The sequence below is a fragment of the Apteryx mantelli genome, chromosome 5, assembly GCF_036417845.1.
Source record: "Apteryx mantelli isolate bAptMan1 chromosome 5, bAptMan1.hap1, whole genome shotgun sequence".
In the NCBI taxonomy this organism is placed as follows: domain Eukaryota; kingdom Metazoa; phylum Chordata; class Aves; order Apterygiformes; family Apterygidae; genus Apteryx; species Apteryx mantelli.
In genome coordinates, this window is record NC_089982.1 from 8,975,420 (window position 1) to 8,999,883 (window position 24,464).

The 24,464-nt window shown below is 46.0% G+C and overlaps 1 protein-coding gene across 1 annotated transcript in view; it reads right to left on the minus strand.

Moving 5' to 3' along the window:
* LOC136992140 (maestro heat-like repeat-containing protein family member 2B) overlaps nucleotides 1–19,935 on the minus strand; it is a gene marked incomplete at its 5' end in the record, with an annotated part of 60,965 nt that extends 41,030 nt beyond the window's left edge. The window contains one exon of the mRNA XM_067297003.1: nucleotides 19,866–19,935. Coding sequence (XP_067153104.1) covers nucleotides 19,866–19,935 — 70 coding nt within the window. The remainder of the gene's footprint in view (nucleotides 1–19,865) is intronic.
* Nucleotides 19,936–24,464: the final 4,529 nt, after the last annotated feature.

The window sequence follows — 24,464 nt, forward strand, 5'->3', positions numbered from 1 at the left end:
CATCCCTGGTCCAGATCTGTTTCTTGGTGTGTTCGATTTATCAGTCGGTCATGATTTCTCAAAAACTGCACTGCAGACGCTAAGCACAGGGCTGCACCCTACCCAAAGGAGCTCCTGGCTACCTGCAGCAGCAATAACTGCGCAGGAAGCAGCTGCGAGACCTGGTGAAGGCAGCTGAGAAGGCAAAGGCAAGGGCCACCACAGAAAGCGTGCACGCAGAAAAAGAAAGAAAAGGCCATTTCAGCCAGACCCATAGGTCTAAGTGGGTCTTTGCCATGAAGCAGCCTAACTGGTCACAAAAGTGACCTGAAGAGAGGACTCTGAAAGCACCTCAGAGCCCTGCACTGTCTCTGGCTGCCTGCTGGTATTCACACACTTCTTCAAGCTGCCCAAACACCCCTCCAAGCTTCTGCAGAGGGATGTGCCAGAAGATGGCACAGAGAACAACCAAGGCGCAGAAGGGATGCACCAGCGTCTTCCCGTCTCAGGGAGAACACAGACGTAACAAGCTTTCCAGTGCCCGCAAACCAGCCTCCGCAAATAAAAGGCAGACAGAGCTGAAATCACTCTGGAAAACAACTCACCTCTCATTTGCCTTCAGTCCTGGACAGCACATACTAAAAGAAAAAGCTGCCCAATCTTATTACACGACCCCTACAGCCCATAATTCCCATTCTTACATGTGCAAGCTTCTGGAGCACTAATAAACCTACTAAGCACCACAGAAAGGTCCTGCTTTTATCCTTTCCATTTGCAATGGTAAGTGGATCAGAAACCTATTACCCTTATTCTGCCTTGCTGGTGTTGGCTTTGTGTTTGGAAGTAGAATAAACTTGATGGTATCAAAAATAGTCTTTTTCCTTGCAGATATGAATCGAAGAACTAGGGATTTGGGAATAACATTACCACTTCTTTCCTGTTTCTGAAAATATCTTTGTATTCTCAGAGAATGTTGCTTTTCATTTGATGGCTAGCGGGCCAAGCCAGTAACCTAAAAAGATGCACTTCTTTGGGGAAAAAACAAGCACGCTCTTATTCCCCTGTTGTAATAACAGAAAGGTCTCCAGTCTAAAGCTTCAGCCTAAAGCTCATCCAAAACTTCTTGACAGCAACAACCTTTGGAGCAGACCCACAATAAAAACAACAATTTAGCTCCAGATCTACAGCAGATGTAAATTGTCTAAGCTCTACGGATATCATGAAAAAGCATTGAAAATCTGAAAATCGGAGTGCAAGGGTCAAACTTATACCTGCTGCATCATCACTGATGCCAGGGGCTGGGTCACTTGAACTCCCTGCCTCATTCACTCAAGCAGAAAGTCCTCGTCAGGGGAAAGACCTAGTCAAATGAAAGGCACTTATGCTATCTAGAGGAAATACCACATTGAAAAGTCAATTTTCCTCCAATCTCCTCTTTGCCAAAACTTCCCATAGAAACATAGTTCACACACACTACAGCTATTATCTGTCTGGCCTCAAAATAATGACAAACAAAAATCATGCCCCTGCATTTGAAATCATACAACATTTGGTCCCTGGCAGCTGAACCGTGAGCACAGCCACAGTGCTTTAACTATCAGTGGCTTCAGGGCCTATTTTCAGCTCTTTTATTCCTCTTCACATCTTTGAAAACAGCAAATTGCCCAAATGGGCAACGGCAAGATTTGCAGCTTGGTGTTCATTTACAAGCTTTTAGCAAAACTGCTACAAACAGACTGCTAATCAGCACCAGCGAATTATCACCAGGCCGTGCTGAGACACATTCGGCCAAGCACCAGGGAGTCCCCAGGCTGCCGGTCTCCTCAAGGCGCGTGCTCTGCCCTGAGGGGCTGGTCACACCAGCAGTGCTCCACCAAAACCCATGGGCTAAAGGGGCAGATGCACAGACAGCAGCAAGAAAGCTAGTGGAAGCGAGACAACCTGACAGCAGGTGCTTTGGCCAGTTCAGACATTTCAACAACTGGGGGGCAACCAAAAAAAAAAGAAAAGCAAAGAAAAGAAAAAAGCAGCCCTTTGCAAGGAGCTTAATTCTGTTACTGCGAGCACTCCAAGCTGGACGCTTTCAGCAGCAGGGGAGTCCCTTATGCCCAACACCACGAAGCCTGTAACGGGGCAGCGAGGCAGACCGAACTCTTTGTCCTGTGCATCAACCGTGAAAACACGTGCTTTGAAAGCAAACAGTAATAGGGATTCCTTAATTCACACTTTGAGAAAACCTGGCACATGCCATTCAAGGACACCTCCCTGGTAGCCGCACACAGGGAAACACAGACTGTGAAATGCCTTCTTTGCAACAACTCGATCCCACCCTTTTCCACCCCAGTCATCTCCTTCCAAGGCTGGAGGACTTTCACGTGACAGGGCCTATACGTCTGCAGATTCAAAGCTGGGACACGTGGGGTGACGTTCAGCTAACAGAATCTGCACAAAAAGGACACATACAGCCATTGCACATCAGGGAGTTACCGCTCTTACTTATTTGCTTGGTCAAGTCAGAGAATAATCTGGATTGGTATCACCGTGCCTTCTTGTCAGGAAACAGGAGCATTTTCCCCAGTGCTTTCCATACACAAAACACTCCCCTCTGGAAAATACAGGCTTTGCAGGGTCCTGCACGTGAGCAAAGAGATGTCACTGCTCTTCGTGGCTCCCTAAGTCCCTGCTTCAGGGAACACAAAGAAACCCTCGGGAACCCACTGCTACCGAGTCCTCTCCTTGTTTTCATTCCCAGAATCCCGACAGGTCATGATGGGACAAAAATGATTAAATGATCCCAATAGGTGCTCTCAGAGGAAGATGCAACATAAAGCTTGTTGCAGAGCTGGCCACAGTCAGTGTGGTCCCGGGAGGTGCCAAATGGTCCCGGACTTATTGAGCCCGGGTACACAGGGCACAGACAGCCATTTCACCACTTCGCAAGGGTGTAACACCATAAAATACAACAGCATTCCCCAGACTCAAAAAGCAAATGACACCATTCCTTAATTTGTCTTACAGGAGCCTCCCACAGGCCCTCAGCCACTCGCAGGCTCACTTCTGCTCAGAGCTTTGTAAACAGGCCTTAAGTCGTTCAAGAGAGATGTCTCTTCCCAAAGACCCTTGCAGTCTACGCGGACAGGACAGAGCAAGGCCGGAGGGGACAAAGGCAATGGCAGAAAAATTGAGGGATTTGGCCACAGCTATCCAGCAGGGCAGTGACAACCCAGCTGTAGCACCCACTGCCCCACTACCACTGCCAGTGGTCCCCCTATCACACAGGACACATCCCACCCCTCTCTTGGGCAAGACATTGGCCTGTAGTCTTGCCTGGAGATTGCCTCAAGGCAGCAGTTGTTCTGAGCGCAGCAGGTACCCAGAGAGGTACTCTGCTCTTCCTTCTGTTACCCTTTGCCAGAAGAATCCTCCCCTGCTGCCTTGTAGCAAAGGCAGCTTCTCATCCCATTGTTTTCATTCAATCTCTGATTTTAATCTTTCTCTAAAAAGATCACTGGGCAAAGTTCACCACAATTTATTGCTCGTCTTTGTAATTAATCGACAGACTGAATGACATTAGAGCATCCTGAGCAATTGGTTTCTATGGATATGATAACAAAAGTTCATGGCATACGAGAAGGGGGCTGCACAAGAGGCAATGGAATCGCTTCTGAACCTTCAAAGAGAAATCAAGCACTCGAAAATAAGAGATGTTTATTCACCACCTTCTCCCAAAACAATCAATTAGCATTTGAACACTGCCTTTTTTAGTGTCAGTTCACGCCTCAGGCTAGCTTCTACTTGGCCAGCACGTTTTAGCCCCCAACACTTTTACTGCACGGCAACTTTCTCTCCCCGAGGCCCCAGGTCCTACCACCCTCACTCACGTTGACTGACATAGGAGGGACACTGCAGGCAGGGCCAGTGCAAGATCCAGGAAACCAATGAACTGCAGCTGTGCTCGGCCTGATACACGTTATTTTGCTGACCGGGCCCACTCTTCAGCTTTGTTCAGCACTTTGAGGGCCAACACCAAACTTCTGAACTGCCTGCTCCTTGCCCATCTCCAGGCGAAATGCAGCATCAGCCTAAAGCCAGTTGCTACTCACTCATATACGGACTGTAAATGGCGGCAGCCTGCATAAAGCAATAAAGGGCACAAAACCACACACGAGGCAATGGAGACCAATTGCAATATATGGCATTCCATTCCAATTTAAGAAAAAACTTTCTTCAGGAGGAGGGTGATTGAACACTGGAACAGGCTGCCCAATGAGGCTGTAGAGTCTCCACCCTTAAAAATATTCTAAAGCTGACTTGACATGCTCATGAGCCTGCTTGGAACAGGGAGGCTGCACTAGGGCATCTCTAGAGACCCCTTCCAACCTCAACTATCCTGCGATTCTGTCATCCTCTGCTGGTATGTTAAAGAGCTGCTGTTTGAGCCATACAGAAGCAGAACTGGAGAAGGCTGCAGAGTTTCTTCAGATTACGAGATGACAAACCTGACCTCACCAGGCAGGCTCTTGCACCGCTTGCTGTGGTGACTGGCACACATAGAGCCAGAAGAAAGGGATCAAAACAAAGGATGCTGGGCTTTCCTCCACAAGGATTGTTCACTTGCCACGTCAGCTTGCTTTCCTCTTGCCCAGCTCAGCTCCTTCCAGTTAGCAAAACTGAATCTTGCTTATAACCATACACTGCTTGCCTTTCTCCGGGGCATCACAGCCCTGGGTTAGCTCCAAAGAAAAACGGTAGGAAGCGATAGAGGAAGGCGAGCTACAAGTGCTTTGTTTGACCCATGAGGACACACAGTCAGCTATCTGTGTCCTACAGGAGGTCACACAAACATACAAAGCACAAAGCAGCAGCACTTTTTAACTGGAAATTTCTAGCTATGGGGGGGAAATGTCAGGTTTTTAATTCAACAAATTTGAGAGCATCTCTTAAAACACTGTAGGTGGAAGAGTACTTCAGACTGTAAATATATCTTGTCTTTCTCTATTTCACTTAGACTTCTTAAAAAAATATACACACACGCACATGCATGCACACACCCATGTAGATCCATGCATAGATGCCTACAGGGAGAGCAAGTTAGTAGCCAGCCTCCTTAGCCGAAACACATCAGGACTGCTGAACACAGCAAGAACAACAACCATTTATTAAATGGAGACTACAAGTCCAGCAAACCAAGCTGAGGAAAGCACCAAACAAGAGGGAGGAGACGTTGACTTGCAATACTAGACCAAGCCGAGTGACTACAGAAAGTACTTGCAGGTCATACATGTTTATTCCAGTGTCATCTGTTCAATAGGTTGCTAATATAAAAGTAGTTCTTGTCTTACTATTGCTTCCTGATAGGCACCACACAGGCAAGCACGGGACTCAGCATGGTGCAGCCCACAGAAGAGAGCTTGGCTGTGGGGTGCTCCCCAAGAGTTTAGGAACCTCGGGTGCGCCATGGCCAGAGTCACCACACTGTGCGGTTGCCGTAGCCCTCCACTGACCCCAGAAGCGCTGAGTAAACTTAGCCAGCAAAAGAGAAGTGACACTGCAGACTCACACCCTAAGCATCTAGGTACTGTGGAACTTTGCACCGATTTATTTGTTGAACATCCCTACTGTTATCTGTTGACCACCCTATTGACCATATTGTTATTGGCTGAGGCCACTGGTTCTCTTGTGTAACCATGGTCTGGCACTGTTGGTTTGGATAAAGAACTAAGCCCGGGAAGGATAAAAGCGAGTGAGCCACCTACCTCTGGTGGGGACTCGGACTCATCATCAGCTGGCCTGCAAACCCAATAACCCACCTATCAGCAGGGATGCCCCTGAAGCCAACTGTCAGGGAGAACCTGAAACATCTTGGCAGGGCTCGTGCCTTATGAGAATAATCCAGGTCAACTACTCTATACACCGGAGCAGTGACACATAAGGACAAGGAACAGGCAAGAACGGTCATTGTACTGTGCATCCATGGCTTAACCACAGAACTCTCATGTGTGTATTCTGTTTTTAGCTCTGTTTTATTTCTAGCTTTACTACTCTTTCTAGCTTTGTTATACTTGTAGATTGTCTGGCGTTAATTGTTTATCTGAGTCCAGTGTCTGTCGTATGTGTAGAACTGCTGAGCTGTAATAAATTCTTGTACTTGACAAATGATGCTCGAGTTCAGTGTAGTTAACCCCGGAATCCAAAAGAATCCCAGATGTCCCTCTAGCAGCCCATCACCCTTCCCATAACATTTTCCTAACACAAGCACAACAATCAACTCAAAACATTGCAGCAATGTTACTTTCATGTCACTGATATTCTGGACCAAGACTACAGAATACTGTTGAATAGTTTTTCAAGTCTTTATTCGATATCTTTGGAGGCTGCAAAGAATGTGTTTAAACAGTCCTGTGAGTAACAACTTCTTTTCCGCTGAGGAAGGCCTTTCCACCATACTGCATTGATAGCATGTTATGTACCTACCACAAACACATAATGATGCATAGTAAGCACCAGATGTTCAGCACCATCCAAAATGCCACTTGGTAAGGCCTGAGAGGAGGCAAATAATTCCCACAGCCAACATACAGCTTTAGCTAAAGATGCACGACTATATTTGAAGGACTAATGGACTCAGCCTCACCACCAGTGACTTGCCTGTCTTTGCTCATTGGTTTAGGAAAGCAACAGAAATGAGGTCCTGTCTCTGGGTTATGCTAACAAAGCATATTGTATCACTACACCACACTTGATTCTCCATGAAATATGCACTCAGTGAGGTAACTAAAGTTCATGTTGACTCGAGGGAAGGTAAATAGGTCTCTTGCATTCTACTGTTAGTGTTATTTACACTGAACACCCAACAGATGTATAAGCTGTAGAGCTTTCCAGCTCCAAGAAGTCTATACCTCTCCTGACTGCACTGAGATGCATCTCTAGGTGGCACGTTTCGTTTCACATCAGTTTAACTCTAGCACGGTTCTAGTGGACTCAACCAAACTGCTTAATATCATCTTGCAATGCACTTTCATCGGCATGAGAGACTCCAGTGCAAAGGCTAACATCCAAGCCCACTAGACCCAGGAAACAACACAGTCAGCTCACTGCCACTCTCATTTTACAAAGCAGAGGAGGCAGGTACTAGCTTCTGGAGTCAGTGCTCACTCTTATTCCCCAGCAGCTCCTCTTCTCTCCCCCCACTCCCAGCTTTTAAGGTTCCCAGTGTTCCAGCTAGTGCCTTGAGGTCAAGGTGTTCAGACCACTACTCAGCCCAAGCAACGCTTAATTCCACAAATGGTCCCAGATTTCAGAGGGCAATACTACCAAAAAGGAGGCAGAATCTGGCCTTTTCATTTCCCCTCCTTTCACTTCCAGATTTCATTCCTCTGCCTTTGGTCTTCCATAGCATTAGAGTCCTCAGTGATACCCAGTGACTAATTTAAGAAGAAGCTACATGGCTACTTACACAACACAACATGTGGGGGTCCAGCTAGGGATAACAGAGCTGGGCGAGGCCATTGGCCCCTGCAGGGGTGCCCAGCAAGTGTTTCCCATCACACACTGCACAGCACCAGCAGCAGCCAAAGAGCAGTACCGTGTCTCAACTGAGAGAAGGCAACAAGCAAGACGAGTTAGAGCAGGGCTAAGGTGTGCGTACTTACAACAGCTCTAGGGCACTCTTACACGGTTGTGTGAGTGAACCTTCTTTAGGAAAAGATTGATATGGTACATATATAGCTACAGACATCTACAGAGTTCCCAGAACATCATCTAGGCAATACTCAACATGTGCCAAAGCAGTACTCCTGCATACCATAATCCTGATTGTCTCCATCACTTGAGCAATAGCAGAGAACTGCAAAATGCAGTTTCCATGATCTCCAGTCAACAGAGAAGGAAGAAACCACTGACAGGCCATTACATAGGTATACTCGGCCTGTGTGGAATACGGACAGACAAAAATCATTTCTCACAAAGCACTGCTAGCAAGCTTTCACATACTCCAGCCTTGACAAGTTCCCATGGCATTCTTTAGTGCTTCTTTACAATTTGCAAACTATACTAAATGAAAGTGCATATTACTTCTAGCAAACTAAAAATGCTGGGCTCTGAATCTATTTAATTAGTATACAGTTTCAGTTTGAATAGCAATTAAAGTATCAGAAAAACTTTACTCAAAAATGGAAGGGAAACAATTCTATTTAAGTCCTGCAAGACAGAAGCAGATTGAAAATTCTGAAAATTTCTTGCTTGATTTGGAAGAATTCAAACAACTAGTTCCCTCCTACACACTATAGTGTAGTTTACTGAAATATCAGGTGAGAAATGAACTTATTTGACCATGGAGAACATGATGCAAGCTGCTCTTCAACACACTAAGCACAGCCTATCTTGCACAAAGCAAGCAAGTCCCTCTGCTAGTCTGCAACTCCTCCAGCGACATCTACTGAGGATTTGGCTCTGATGATTTCTTCTCATGCTGTTCCATAGTTCTGACTTTTTAGTTGGTCTTTGTGACATGTGTAGGAGTCTTTGACATGCACCAGAACACACTTGTGCAAGATGCCGTAAAAATATAAACCACAAACCTCCTCCAAGCAGTCACAAGCTAGAACTAAGATGAGAGGCAAGAAATGGCTACAGAAAGGAAAATAAAAGGAAACTGAAATATAAATGGTCAGCACAAGATGCAAAGAGCTTTTTTTCTTTTTATTACTACTAATACTACTTTTTTCCTAAAATGAGTTTTTCTTTCCACAGGTTGACATAGCTTGTCAAATGTAAAACTTTTTGTGAGCATGTACTGATTTTATGAAACCTTGGAAAGGCTTTTTTTTTTTTAAAGGCCACAAGCCCTTTCGGTGTGAGCCACAGAACTAAATATATTTGCAAAAGAGCCTCACAATCACAACACAGATTTGGAGAATAGGGAACACTTAAACAACAAATCCTGGCATTGCCATTTTCCCCATCCCAGACTATTCCTTTGGGTACCAGGGTTTCTGGTCAACAATGCACCCCAGAGTTTCTGGGGAAAGAGAAACGACCAGCAGTCACCTAGTGTCCACTGCCCCCCTCCCTCCCAGACCAGGGACGCTCCCCAGGGCAAATGGTGGCGTAAGGAAAGAGGGATCTCATCGAGGATGCAGGGTCTTTTTCCTCACACCTTCACCTGGTGGTAGAAAAGCAAACTGTGCCAGGCAGCAAGGATGCATTTTGCTGTTTTTTTTCCCTCCACCTCACCACTCGTCTTCTCCTCTCCTCACGCCTCAAGGACCTGCTGCTCCTCGGTGTTTAGAGGAAACCGTGGGTCATGCACCCAACAGACTGTCAGTTACTTCTGCAAATCCTTGTCTGTCCAGAGCAGGAGAGGAGGCCGTTTGAGCTGTGGACTTCATCTGCAGAGCAAACAGCACACCCCCAAGCAATGTTAGCTTCAGAGAGTTCCTGTATTGCAAATAATGGCTTCAATCAATCTTGCCTGCTGCAGCAAGGTGCATTTTACTCCTCCTTCTCACAGCCAGGAGGAGTTCACAGCAGGCACTGCTTCTACCCAAAGTGACCCTCCAGGGACACCTCAGTCTGCCACTAGTCCCCTGCCTCTTCTTTTCTTGCATACCTTTTGGGCATTCCAGTATAGGTTTCAGTTCTTGCTAAAGCAGAAAGAAGAGAGGGGATATTCACGCTTCCCAAAGTATGGTCATTTCTACTGCACCTTCAGTGACCATTGGCGCTTTTAGGGTCTGCAGCAATCTGTTGCTCTGGAATTCCTATCCCTCCTTAGCACATCGTTCCAGGAGGCATGTTGAGGCAGACCTAGGCAATCACCTGACAAGGAAGAAGAATGGCTCTGCTATAGAGGCAACATGCTGACTTATTCTTCGCCTATTAAAAAAGAAGCTGGGGTGTGGGGGGGCAATAACACAGCAGAAAAAGAAAAAACAAACACAGAACCTTGTACTATTCCTAATCCTACCAAACCACTCAGACAGACTGCATCAATAGAGGACATTTCATTGTAGTGTTGAGTGCTCAGAGTAGAAAGAAAAACCCATTAAACGACCAATCAAGCTGTCGTTTTTTGCTACACAGCAATTCTGTAGGAGAGCTACTCCCAAGCAGGCCTTCTCCATGGCACTCACCTGACTGACCTTCTGGAGAAACAGTTTTACACTCACAAACCCAAAACAAAAGCTCACCTGAGTAGTGGGACACAATACATATTCTTCTGTGTTTCTGTTTTCAGCAATTCCTTTATCATTGGCTTAGGAAGTTCAAAGCAAGCTGAAACCATCTTAACTGTTGTCTTGGTCAGGAAGTCTCTGTAACAGGTATTTCTAGCAATTCTGGGTAATCACAGTACAGTATTTTCAAACATTTAAAAACATACCTGTCTTTTTGATCAGACAGAACGTGGCCAGATGGGTCCAGAGCAGACAGTAAAGCAGGAATACCAAAGGAATTCCTCAGGAATAAATTGACCACAGTTGTTCATTCCCATCATTCATCACCACTTGAACAGAGGACAACTTCCTTAGCATAATGACAACTAATCAGGATGTAGTTTATCTGCAAAGGGTTTCATTTTCTAATATCTGCTTCAAGAAGGAGTCTCAATAGCCCAACAAAAGCACCATAGAACATGCCCTACATGAGGGCGTATGAGATCATTCAGAAGAACCCCTCTGTTCTCTGCTAAAGACATCATTAGTTCCAGTTCCAAGCGTTGTAGTCACAGCAGACTCTTCTGGGGTTTCTCACATGCTCTCCTAGAGCGAGGCAGGCTAGAATGCACTCTCGCAGAGATATTCACTCATTTTGCATCCTTTAGTGTTGACAGAAGGTGCTATTTAGACAGCCCTAGAAAGTCAAACTCTCTCCTTATCCTTAGGAGAAGCATGACACCGCCAGCACCAGGAACGACCTGAACCGAGGAGAGATGCTCCCAACACTTCAGGGACAAAGCAGCTCTTCTGAAATGCAAGTTCCACTCTCCCCACATCACACAGCACTCCTTGTACAGCTGTGCAGCAAAACCCACAAGCAATGGACAGCACAGGACATTTGCAATGGCAAAACTGGCTCAGCACCAATGTTAAGTTGTGTCACTCAGACATGTAAGAAAATGGAAACTGCAGAAGCAACCTGCATCATAACCTACCGAAAAACACCAAAGTAGATTTTTTACCAGAGATGGCATGAACTTTCTGCTTTTCTTGGTTTTGCTTTGTTTTTCAGCCACGCTCTGTTTAGCACGTGGAAGATAATTCAGTCGTGCTCTCAGATTCACCCCATTTGAAAAGCAGCACATGACGCCAGCAGCTCACAGATGCATTTTGCAAATGCTTCAGTCTTACATTCTGCACTGGGCAGACAAAGGCAGCAATTTCTGACTTGACAACCCACATCTGTGCTCTGAAATGGGTCTGGCTAGTTGTTAAACTACTATTTCTTGCATTTGCCCCTCAGTTCATGTTTCTGCTATACAGCACCAATGCTACAATGGCTGAGTATTATGAAAATTGGGGATTAGGAGTGGATTAACACCTATATATGGTTTGCAGCAGTTTTGTGCATCTTCTATCAAGGTTTCAGGTCCTGCCCTTTTCTGGATACAACTTTCTTTTTTCAGTAAATTTACCCTGAAAACATCATAACAGATCATCCTGCAAGACATAACATTAACCCCAAACTGATTTCAATTACTGCTACCTACATTATCTGCTGCTTAATTGACAAATAGTCACACTGCACAAAAATCTGGGCTGAGAAATGGCACCTGGGACATTAAGCAGATCAGAGTGATTAGACAGGAGTAAGAGAGGGATGCCATCAGCTGTGTATAGACTTTTCCTGAAGTAAACAATCTTTCCCAATATCCTTCCACATCAGCCTCTGGTCCCCCACCGTGGAAGTCACTTGGAGAGCTTTGCCATTAACTTCAGGAAGCAGGGAGAAGCTCAGGCTCTGCACCCATTTCTGTGCAGGCTCTGATGTACACTGGGAAAGGCAGAGACCACTTCCCATATGCTTCAAGGAGGAGAAAAGTGGCTGCACGTGTTTCACAGCTGTGCATGATATCTTTGTTTTACTGCAAGTTCATTGTAAATCTGTTCTTCAAGTGTACCTGTTACAATGATTTTTAACTTAAAGGACTTGGGGAACATCCTTGCACCTGACCCTCATATATAACCATATATAAGGTGGTCTGGGTTGGGTTTAAGACCCCCTTGGGAAATGCCACAGATGTATGAAAACATTGTATTACCACAACACTTTAGGAGCTGGACAAACTAAAAAAAAGTATATCTTCCATTAATTATAAAAGTTGTAAAGGAGATATCTGAAAATGAGGGCCTAAAAATCTCCATAGGGCCCTAATAAAAAAACAAAACAAAAACTAGGTTAAGTTTATTTTATAGATCCATCTATTGTGAGAGTTTTGAGGGGGCAGAAATATAATTCCACAAGACCGGGAAGCCTCCAACATGAACTGTTTTGTGCTGGAACAGCCCTACAGTTCAGAAACTTGTTTCAGTGCGAGGTTCACAAGCCCGTTTTAACAGATCACTGTATCTCTGATTTCTCCCCTTGTAGCACCCCTGGCCCAAATATGCACCAGTAACATAGGCAGGATATAGAACTGTAAATGAAAGCTACAAGAAAGGGAAGATCAATGGGGAACAATTTCCAGAGCAAACGTAATAGGTCTCCAAAGGTCCTTTTCTGTCTTCATGTGCAAAGAAAACAGTCCTGCATTTCAGCTGGACTTACAGCACTAGGGCAGCAACACAGCTACACATCCAGCTATGATCTGTTTGACACAAGATTTTGCAAGCATCTGGAGTCTAAAACCAGCAACCAGGCTAGAGATGAATTCTTGTCTGTCTACAGTACAGAGGCTGTCTTTTCTTGAATTTTGAAGAGAGTAAACAGCAGCAACAGGAGAAAGCATCAAAATCCATATGCCAGACAACTATGGTTACTCAGCAGAGAAAAGTCTATAAAAATACCTGTAAAAGAAATACAAAACTAATCCATGTCTTCCTGCCCCAGCACTGTCTTTAAACACAATTTTATTCCAGGAATGCAGAATTCCTAGAAGTTTATTCTAGGGGCTAGATGGAGGGCAGAGCAGCACAGAAACAGATGGAAAAAATAAAACCAAAGTGTCATTTCAATGGAGAAAGAGATTGGAAGGAAGCAAAAAAACACTGAACAAGCAACCAACAGACTGATTCAGAGAGAGCAAGGCTTCCAGTGACGGCAGGGCCGGAAGCCTTTCCTTCAAAAGCGACAGAGGTGTATGGAAGCTGGTAGCACTATCAGTAGTGTATTTAAGGCTCGGCTGAAAGCGCTGGTCTATGGAATAACCCACAAAAGCAGATGAACAAATTGATCTCAGGGCAATGGAAGAGCTGAAGGAACAGATTTGAACAGGACTACAACAGTAGCAGAGGCCAACGATCGGGTGAACAAAACACAACAGTCTGAAAGCAAGCAAAAGCTGCCGAATGGAACAGCATGCAAGAGGACGGGAAGTCAGCAGCATTAGGCAAAGGGTAAATGGACTATGACAGTACAAGAGTCCACAAGCACTGCAGGTACAGAAGGAAGAAAAATCAAGATGAGGGACTGCAAAAAACAGAAAACGCAGCGTAGTGTGAAGGACTGGGTAGGAGGGAGAAATGTTGAAAAGGCATCCTGTCTCTGTCCAGCAGCCCCAAAAGAAACCAGCAAGTAGTTGAGCTACAGATGAAAACAGTGGGTGGGAACAACTGGAGGGAAAGCCCAGCAACCACCCATGGGCTGGAGGTCCAAAAAGGAAACACAGCCTACAGAGAAGGGGCTGATACAAGGAACATGACAAGAGGAATGAAAGAGCAGAGAAATAGGACTGGACAGATGAAGAGGAGGAAAAAAAGAAACAAAGCAGGGGTTTGGAGAATAGAGAAAATGGAAGATGAGTAATTAGAGCAGGAGGAGGATGGCAGGAAAAAAAAATCCTGCAACACCTAAACAACAGAGAGAAAGCAAGGGAAAAGAGGACAGACAGCAAAGAAAGAAGGGGAAGGAGAGCAAAGCCAAAGGACTAAGATGACAGATGAGGAGGAGAGAAAGCCAAATAAAGCTTCATTTACTTGACTGGAACAGGCATTGTGGGTGAGGAGGAGCCAAGTGTGCAGACAGGATAAAAGAAGAGATCCACTCACGTTTGACAGAAAGGACATTGGACAAGAGCGGAGAAGAACTATCAGTAGAGAAAAGGAGAAGTCTGGCATAAGAGAGTAATGGGAAGAAACCACTAAGTAGGCAAAACCACAGGCTAGAACGAGATGGGGAAATAAACAGATGGAAGAATGAAAATAGGAAGAGCAATGTTAGTAGTGGGATGAAACAGTGAAGAAGGAAAGCCGCCAACAGGCAGAAACAGGACATGTGACGCAGCCAAGGGAATTCTGTAGCCAGAAGGTTGAAAGATGAGCAAGAGATGAGAAGCTACTAAATGGCTATGACATGAAGACAGAGGAGAAGAAAAGTGAGCAGATGGATTAGAAAAGGACAGTCAAGATGCAAGAGAGGGGAAGGAAAAGGAACAGCTGATCTCAGAAGGAGGCTGACAAAAGATGGTAATAAAAAAACATAAACAGCCACCTACATGTCATGGAGTTAAGCCTAAACTGATGCTACTCAGAGACATGCGATGGTCAGTGCTGAACAACAAATCAAGAATTCCACCCTGTCTTGAATCAGTGCCACCTTCCACACAGCCTTCCCAGGCTTTGCAAATTCAGCCAACTCTGTGTAGCTCTGTTTTGACAGCAGTTCAGAGGTACCCAACAGCCTCTTGGTGCTGCAGGCCCTGGAGTGGATTTAGCTGCTGATCTTTTGTCAAATGGCTCTCCAAGTTGCACTCAGTCCCACCGGAGTCTTGCCTGTCATCCATCTCCTTGCTTGCTTTCTTTATCCAGCTAACTTGGCATCTCTGTCTCCATGTTCTGGCATGTGTTCTGGCACCACCCAAGAACTCCTTAATACTTTTGCTTCCCATGAACCATTCTTAGACTTAAGAGGCGGACACAAAGGAGATGGTAAAGTGATGGATCTTCAAGTCATGGGGAACAGTGCAGGACAAACCCTCTCCCATACATCTTTTCTATTTCCACAAGCCTTCATTCAACAAATTTTCACAGATTATATTCCATCACATTCCAGGAAAATAAATGTCTAAAGAAACAACTCTAGACCAGAGGGGTCTCTATCTTGCTATTCCCCAGTCAGTCCACAAAAGAGCAGCTGCTCTAAATACCAAAAGATGAAACAAAATCACCTTATTACAAATACTGATGTTCAAAATCCTGATGGGTAGATACTTGTACACAACTGCAATGATCATGATACTGAAATACAGTTCTGACTAACTAGGAAAGGAAAACCATTTTGACTAGGAGGATAACTAAGCACTGGAACTGGGGCCCAGAAACTTTGTGCATCCTTGCAAATTTTCAAGACCTGAGTGGACAGAGCACTGAGCAACATAGTCTGAATGCAGCATTAACCCACTTGGAGCAGGATGTTCAACTAGAGACTTCCAAAACTCTCTTCTAACCTCCATGATTTTGTGATTCCATGATGAACACAAAGAAGGGAAATATTTTTTACATTTACATCTATGCACTTGCAAACAAAAGGATGAATCCTGAACCTGCAGCCACAGCACAGCTCCTGTCACATAAGCGTCCTCAGAATCCCCTTCCCTGGAACAGAATTACATTTCCTAGTTAACACTAAGACTCCTTAGACAGAAATCAGGAGGGCCTCTCTGCACAATGACTGTTTTGATCAGCTGGGTGAGATATCAAGATACAGGATAATTTGAGTCCTATTTTAGAATCCAAGTTAGAAAACAAGGGAAAGTACATTTTTCAGAAAACTCTCAGGTACTGCCGTTGTCTCTCCCCTTCTCAACAAACACATTTATAGCACTAAACATCTGTCTGGAGACTGGACTTTTTCACAACTACAGTCCGACTTCCCTGCACTTTCATAGAGTAACGACAGCTCTGTTTCCCATTCATTTCAGCAATATACTACTCTGGGCTCAGGAAAATTTGGCTTTGACTATTAAGTCTTCACTTGCCACACTCATCTTCAAATGAGCTACTTGTTCTCCAGTGCTCTCTGACACTGCACCTAGTCTGTGGCCAGAGGTAATAGGATAGACAGCAAGAGGCAAAAAAGGTGAATTGAAAGGCTCAAAGGCTACCTCAACTCTGGAAAGCCTCCACAGGCCTCCACTTGGTGCACTCATCTGATTCAGGGGTCGCTTCAGAAGACATCTGTGCTGCTATTCAATTCAGGAAACATTTCAAGGCCTTTCCCATTCTGTTCATGTTTCATCATTTCCATCAGTGTCATCTACCTTACATTCACCTATGGTCAGACTGAACATTAACTTCCCTGATGCCTCCAGGTTTTCTACCAAGCAAGAATCTCAGGGACAAATACATATAATAATATTGGGAATAAGTTACCAGAACTAGAACAACGTCCTGCATAGTTCACTTGTAGGAAGCTTAATATGACAACCATTACTAATAACATTAATCCTAGGACAGGTAATTCAATTCTCAGAGGTACACAGCTTTTGGACATATCGCCATGGGGAAGAATACCCTCACAGTTGTACGTCTAAATAAACTGGATGAGCAATACAAGGCCTGAGCGTGCAAAGGATATGTGTTGTCTCAAATTTACCTTGTGCTCAATTCCTAGAAATGCAGAAGGATATCAAGGCACTGCCGTATTTTTCTTTGTTTTTTCCAAAATACAATCAAGCCAGACAGATCCTTCAGAAAATTTGGATCTATTCCTTTGAACATTTGAAACATCAAAGTGAAGTGCTTTTCTCCTTTAGCAATATAACTGAGTATTTATTTTTGCCAATCAATCCTGCTAAAAGAAACCATGACCTGGTTAAGCCAGGACACAAGGGATGGGAAAAATGAGTATAGAATACCCCTAAAAATCATGACTCCCATAGGAAACAGTGACAAAGTAGAAAAAGCTATCTTTAACTTAAATATCAACTTCATGGCAATGCAGTTTCTCTCTCCTCAACAGCAGTTTTACACATTTGATCATCTTGGGGGGGATGACAAGTGGTCACATTTCAACTGCTTATTACATACACAGTGTATAAACTAAAAATAATACACATACACACACAAACCAATATAGAAATGTATCTACTCGTACCCAAAGTACATGCTCCTATTGGGAACAAGAGCATGTTTACATGCTAAGCAAATGTCCCCCTTTGGGATCAGAGGCAGAATCTCACCTAGAGGCCTTAAAAGCCCCATGGCTGCCTGGGAAGACACTCCCCAGCGCAGGCACCGTGGAAGAGCCTCAGCACCTATCCAACAGCTGGGCTAACAAATATGAAGCACAAGCTGCACAAGGCTGGAGTGCAAGAGAGCAGCAGCACCCCACAGAGACCCGGGGCAGAACGATGCTGTTCTGCGGCCTGGGGCGGCTGCCCTGAGTTGCAGAGGGCACACAGGCGGCAGGCTGCGCCGCTGCTCTCGGGGTGCCTCTGCGAGGTGCAGCGCAGCACACCGCACGTCAGCCCTGCCAGAGCTGAGCCACCTCAACCGCTTTTGCAAGCAGCACCGCTGCACGACTAACTCTAACCTCAGAACCTCCCTGAGGACATGAGCTTCATACTAACATAACGATATCCTCCCCAACAGGCACTCTGCCTCATCCCAACTCAGCACTGCTCCTGCAGGACTTAGATGCACCCAGCTTGCACGTGCCCAGCACAACCAGTTCCCATCTCGCTACAAGGCCTATGTGAGGCACAGTCGCAGTAACAGGCAGCCCCTTCCCAGAGGAGCACACAATCCGGACAGCTGCTAGGAGACTGGGAATATACTCTTCATTTCATAACAACATCATGGCGGAACTGAATGACTTGGCCAAGTCATTACGATTTCAGTCAGATCATATTAGAGATGATGTATACTAATACACATTATATAATTTCAATTTTTTTATAAAAAGGAAATCGTGTAATAAATATATATTATATCATTTAAGTGAAATCATATTTTAAGCACACATCTCCTAAGCTTCAGTCCAGCACTTATCCATCAAGAACATCCAGTACCTCAAATAAAACGAGCATTGCAAATTACACGGATGAAACAACGATCAAATACAACCAAATCCCTGCTTCCTTAGGCCCAGCACCCCATTACCCTACCTGTATGAGCAGTCAGTGAGTCTGTGCATGCAAGGGCTGTGTGACAGAGTCAATACTCCACCAATGCAAAGAGATGCCTTCCAGGAGCTACCCTGTATTTGAAAGAGGCCGGGTGTTGTCTTGGTTCAACAAAATATTTTTGGAAGCAGGATCTAATGACAATTCCTTGGATGAGGCCCCAAAAGCTGTTGCCTCAGTGATCCTGCTGTTTGCTACTGTTTTTATTTGCAGAGTTTTATGCTCAGGTCTAGATTGGAGAAGTGATCAGCAGTGATTCATGGCTTCAAGGCAAGGGGCCCTCTTAGCCACACTGCCTCTTGCTAGCATTTCTTGGGCAGCACTACTGTACATGTTTTCAATTAGGTGAAAAACAAAACCTCCTGAGAGCAGGGCTTTAACCCAAATAAAACCTCTCCTGAATATCACTTTTTTTTCCCCTGTCTCAGGAAAGTAGTTGAGACAGCTGCTTCACACAGGTGGTATTCCATGCAGTGAATCACACTGCTTTTATGGGTGGCTTGAGACACACAGTCTCTGAACTATTAATTTTAACACTGCACCTTTGACCTATGAGCACTTTTTAGCACTGCAGGAAATCCTTATCAAATCCTCATGTGCAGCTGCAACATCAACACCTTGGGGAGAGCACAGTGCCTGTGGCAGGTACAGTTGGCAACAAATTGTACAAGTGACAGGGGAACGCAAGTGGAGGCAGGACACGAGGCAAAACTCACCTGGCCTAAAGAAAAACAGGAGAATAACCTCTGCTGCCTCTCCCTGCTGCTCAAAAACACCCAGCTCCTCCTCATCACTAGGGGCCTTGCCCTCAGCCAAGGGCACACAAAGAAAGCCTCAGGACTTGGTTAACTGCTCACTGGAGAGAAGGCCTTTACACACAAGCTGTTTAGGCACAACCTCAGCAGCAGCTGTGTTCATCTCACCAGTGAACCCTCCAGAGACTGGTGCAGCCAGCCCCACTCCCCACACACTCCTCAGCTCTCCCCACTCACTGCCAGCCCCACCCAACCTAGGAAGCAGCTGCTGCAGAGCCACAGCTGGCCACTGGGCTGGGGAACAGGCTGGGGAAAAGCCCTTCCTCCAGCTCCACACACTTGGCTCTCCGCAGCACCACCACCCCTGCGCAGTCAGCTCTGCGCTACACCCAGGAGCTGCCACAGCCTGATGGCACACAGGACAGGCATGTGGTGCGAAAGGTTTGCTCCAGGGGCCTTAAAATGGGAGCTGGAGAGAAAGCTTTCCTGGGAGTAGTTCCAACCATTGCAGAGCAAAGGAGGGGAGGAGCATTCACAAGGTGTACTCTGCACAGGAAAGCAGCTAGGGGTTTGCTTTGTTCTTTTTTGGGGTAGGAACAAAGTTTCCCAGGACTTCTGCTTTGCTCCTGTGTGCACTGGCTGCAGCCCCCTTCGGCCTGTGATCAGAGACACTCAGCAGACTTTTCAACTCAGTTGTCACGATCTGGCAAAACTGGCCCTTTTGTACAGAGGAGTAAACCGAGGCCAACATTCCGTGAAGTCCTGCCCTTCACCTGCTCCCCCACCCCGACAGCAGCCACACAGTACTGGATCCGACCCAAGAAGTGCGTGGCAGCATTTAAGTGACTTACCACAGGTAAGCAGTAAAGCAGCACCAGCACTGGAGACTGTGGCATTCTCTTGCTCTGAAGACAAGTCCCATCATCCATCTAGAAAAAAGTGAAAAAGGGAAGCGTTATTCAACTAAATGACAAATCAGCAATCAGATACTGTAGCAAATACCATCATATTTTCCTTACAGGAAAAACAGACATGCCTTTTAAATAGTTCAAAAATATTCATGATTGGTACCAGAACGTTACAGCAATGAGCTTCATGCATGCTCACATGCTTACACATTTACCAGAAGAAGTGGTTTCAGGCTCTTCCATTTCCTCCAAACACATGGACATGCGAATGCCATTTTTCTCCCTAAGCCCTAAGCCCTTGACCATTTTCTTTTAAGAACAAAAACTACCACCAGAAGTGACCAACAAGTCGCCAAAGATTTTGCAAATATTAAGCCAGCCATTTCCTGCGTATACAGGGCTAGTGCTCTGGAATTGGGCAGCACTTCCTTCTTTCCTATCACAGGGAATGTTGCACACTTTGGTTAATACACAAGTGTCATTTAATATGGGAATCTTCTGATTAAGTGTCAGAAGTGCTTGCATGCCTATTAGAAGATGAAAACTGGCCAAAGGCCCCCGACGCTCAGATGTACATTTGAACTTCACAGTTGGTAGCAAGAGGAATAAACCACCCTCTCCTGAACTATTAAGTCATGGGAACAGAGCTGGGGTGGCAAAATCAAACCAAGAAACAGTCAGAAGGCTCTCCAGAATTACCAGGAGCAACACTAGCCAAAAAGCAGCCTCCTGACTAACGAATTTCAAAGGCTCACAAACCCAAATTCTGATCTAAATGCTTATATTCACCATGACAAGCACCTGGGTTGGCAAAATTGAACTGGGATTCCCCTGAAAATACTTGCACTCATTACAGGTGCTTTGGCTTCCTGATTATGTCAAGAATAGTACAAACCTTCTTCTTGTCTTCCTAGTATTTTGTCTGTTTTTTTCCCCTCAAATCAGGAAATAAAACAAACAAGTCACCTTCTTTTGTTGTTTTTTAAGTAGCATGCAACAGGGCATCTTATTTGATCTCAGAAGAGGATCAGACAAGAACATTTGGATCTAGACTTAGAGCCACACAATCTGAAAAGCCTGGAACAAACTTTTGCACACTTCTTCCTCTATCGCTCTTCCACAGGTTGAGGGGCACTGAGACACTGGGCCAAAATAAGGGCGGGCAAGAAGGTGAGGTGACCCTTTACAAGAACACACAGTATGAGACCTGTATTTGGAAAGCACAGGCTGTGACTAGGGGCACAAGGGTCACACCACATGGCTAAGTCTGATGCTAAATAACTTCCACTGTAGATACAGAGTTGCATTTCACACATCTCTGCGGTGACGTTTCTGCTTTTACCCTGCCTTTCCCTGTCCCCATAAGGCCAGTGCGTCTCTCCCATCTCACTGATATCTGGCTTCCTGCGCAGGAGTCTGGCCCGATGAGCAGCTTCTGCCTCACCAAGGGCTAGTGCAAACGCTACAAATTTGGCACAGCCTTAACTTTTCATTCCCTATTAACTCTCAGCACGTGCACACACCAGAACCACGGTCTAATCCCTGGCTTTATGATATCCTTGTACATTTAAAACTCTGAGCCTTTAATATTGCCAGGGTCTGCTACCAGACAGAGCTGGCAACAGCCAAAAGACCCCTCACACTGGACAGTTGCCCTGTAACTGGGTTGCTAATTCACACACTACAAACCCTTTGCTGCAACAGCTTAGGTCTTTCAGCCTGCTCTGCAGGCACTGCCACCTTCACCCAGCTCCAGAACCCTCCTGCTATTCCTTCCTCTCACCTGAGCTCCCTTTTGCCTTCTTTTTGTTATCACCCATCACCTCTTTAACCAGCTGCCTGTCCAAATGACCAACTCTCTCACCTTACTTTAGCTCTCAAAACACCCTTCAGCTCCATTCCACAGGCCTTCCATAGCGGTTGGCTGCACATGGCATTTCCACTGCAGATTCTTGGGCAGCGCATGGCATAGCTGAACAAAGGCATTGAGCTTGTGAAATGCAATTAGAGACATCCTAGGCAGGAAGACCTTCAGCACTGCAAAATGCTCATAGGAAAACTGGGAGAGGATTCCAAGTTGTTAGCACTGGCATCATCACACAGTCGCATTTGCCTCCACAGTGCCATCTAAGACAAAGCAGACCTTCTCCTGACCCACTCATAGGACATGGCATACCTGCGAGCTAGGACTGCTTGTGAAAACAACAGCCTTTTGGAACACTTATGCCTGTGGAGAATTATCCTTGGCTTTTGCCATTACTGATGTTTTCAGTTTTCCACTCAAATTAAGGAAATTCTCATCTGACCACTTTTGTCTCCACATTGCACTGGAAAAAACACACCACCCTTCAGATACACTCCATGATGGTTCTCTACTGTGATAGCAGCCTTGATGTGGTCCAGGGCCCCTCTGTACTGATCAGCAGCACGTCCCCAGTGAGGAGGGGGACAGCGTGCAGGCTAATCCAGTGCATGGCAGGAGACGAAGGCTCAGGCTTGCAGAGGGCACTGAGCAGGTCCCTGGCTAACCACCGTGGCCTCCAGCCCCCCCACCCCAGCATTATACCCCCATCTCTGGGCAAGCCTGAAGCCTCTCTCATTCTCTGGTGGTGTGCCGCCTCTCAGTTGCTTAATCTAGTCTGAGCTCTGCAGGGAAGTCCTGGACCTCTGCACTGGTTCTGGAACTGCATGCGCAGGCCTGGGCCATGCTTTCATTTTCCTCTTGGCCACAATACACTCTTTAGAGCCACTCATTAATGAGCGAGTTACAAGCAGCCGACCAGCGCTGGGGCAGTTCATGTCTTTTCACTAACGGTCTCACAACAAAAAGCACACACACATTTACACCAACTGGGCACTGTTCTGCTTGGGCCACGCAAGTAATTCTGGAAATTAATGTTTTTTTTTTTTTTTTTTTTTTTTTTACATTCATCAGACCAGCTACCTAAAGGGGCATAACCTGAGCCAGAACCCATAAAAACTGAAGGGCTCTGTAACTTGGTGGCTACTGACACTAACACAAACTGAAGCCAGCTGCCTTTGGGAGCCTGGCTGCTTTGGATGGAGTCAGCTTTTCACTTCATGCCAGTGCAACTCTTCACTTGCCTGGAGGCATTCCTCACCCCCCTGCTCTCACAGAGGTGACCTCCCCTCTGACAGAGCAGCCTGCTCCTTACAGACATGAGCACCCCACCACCACCTTCCCCCCAAGATACAGGGCTGCAGAGAAACGCTCTGCCGCCTCCCTGTCCTGGCAGTGCAGCAACTGCCAGCTCCAGAGCCTCCATTGGTGTCCCAGCAGCTCAGACACCACCCATAACAGGGCAGGAGAGGCTGCCTCAGCAGCTTGGCTGCAGAGAGGGCTTTCCCCCACCCCAGGGAGCACATACACCTCTTCTCACCACTGGAACTTCTAGAGGCAAAGGGCCTCAAAGGAAGCAGCCCATTCTGGACCAGCTGGTTGGGCTCCACTGCTCTTCTAGCTGGACACTCCTCCCCTCCCCTCCCCTCCCAGCAGCCTCGCTGACAACACCCTATTCCCAGCCTGTCCCAAGAACCGCACATGGGGCTTGGAAGAACCACAGCTCCTTCTGAGGGCAAACATTAACAACTCTTGCACAAAAAAGGCTAGGGTCATCTGACCTAACCACACCCCAGTCAAGACAAACTGGGACAAGATGTTTCCGTGGGTAGTCGAAGAAACTCGGCATAAGAAGGGATAAGATATACTGCTCAAAGGGAGAATTCATTCCTGAAAGCCTTCAAGAGTTACACCACATCATGGGTCCCAGCCACACGTTCCGCAAGGACACAAAGAAAGAAAGATCATTTCCAAAAAGCTGCAGCATACGGACCACCTCTTGCTTTCCCCTCCGGCCGCCTTCTCTCCAGATTCACACGCTTCACTCTCCCACAAAAACTATCGGGACAGATTTAAATGGGCAAACAGAATGGCCATATGACCTAGGAAGGAAGTCACAGTGTTGGCAAAAGACAGCAGGAGCTAAAGCATTTGCTATACAGACCCAACCACGCACCAGGGAAGGCCTTTCAAACACAACAGGCCTAGGCCAGATGGGTGTCAATACCACTAAGGCAAAAGGCGCTCTCAAACCTTGTACAAATCTCTCCATTCCTAAACACATGGACTTTCTAAAATCATGTCTCGGAACACACTGGAGTGAACCATTTGCCACAGTCAGCTGAAGGGCCAGGAAGTAACACAGCATGACACAACGAGGTGCGGAGAGAGTTTCTGGGGCAGCACACTCCCAAAAATGTTTTATTCTTGAGATCTTCTGCATTACAGATCTGCCATCTCTCCACACAAAGCACATCTCACTGGGAGGTTTTCAAGTAGCCAGAAGCACCCTAAGCTGAAAACCAATCAGGGAGAGAACTCCATTTGTCACCAGCTTGGGAAAGAGAATTATTCCTCACCAATGCTTCTCCAATGGCACCACAGCCCACTGGCAGCCACCTCATGGTTACCCGCATCGCTGTGCGCAGCATGCTCCTCCGCCAAGCGGCAGCCATAGGGAG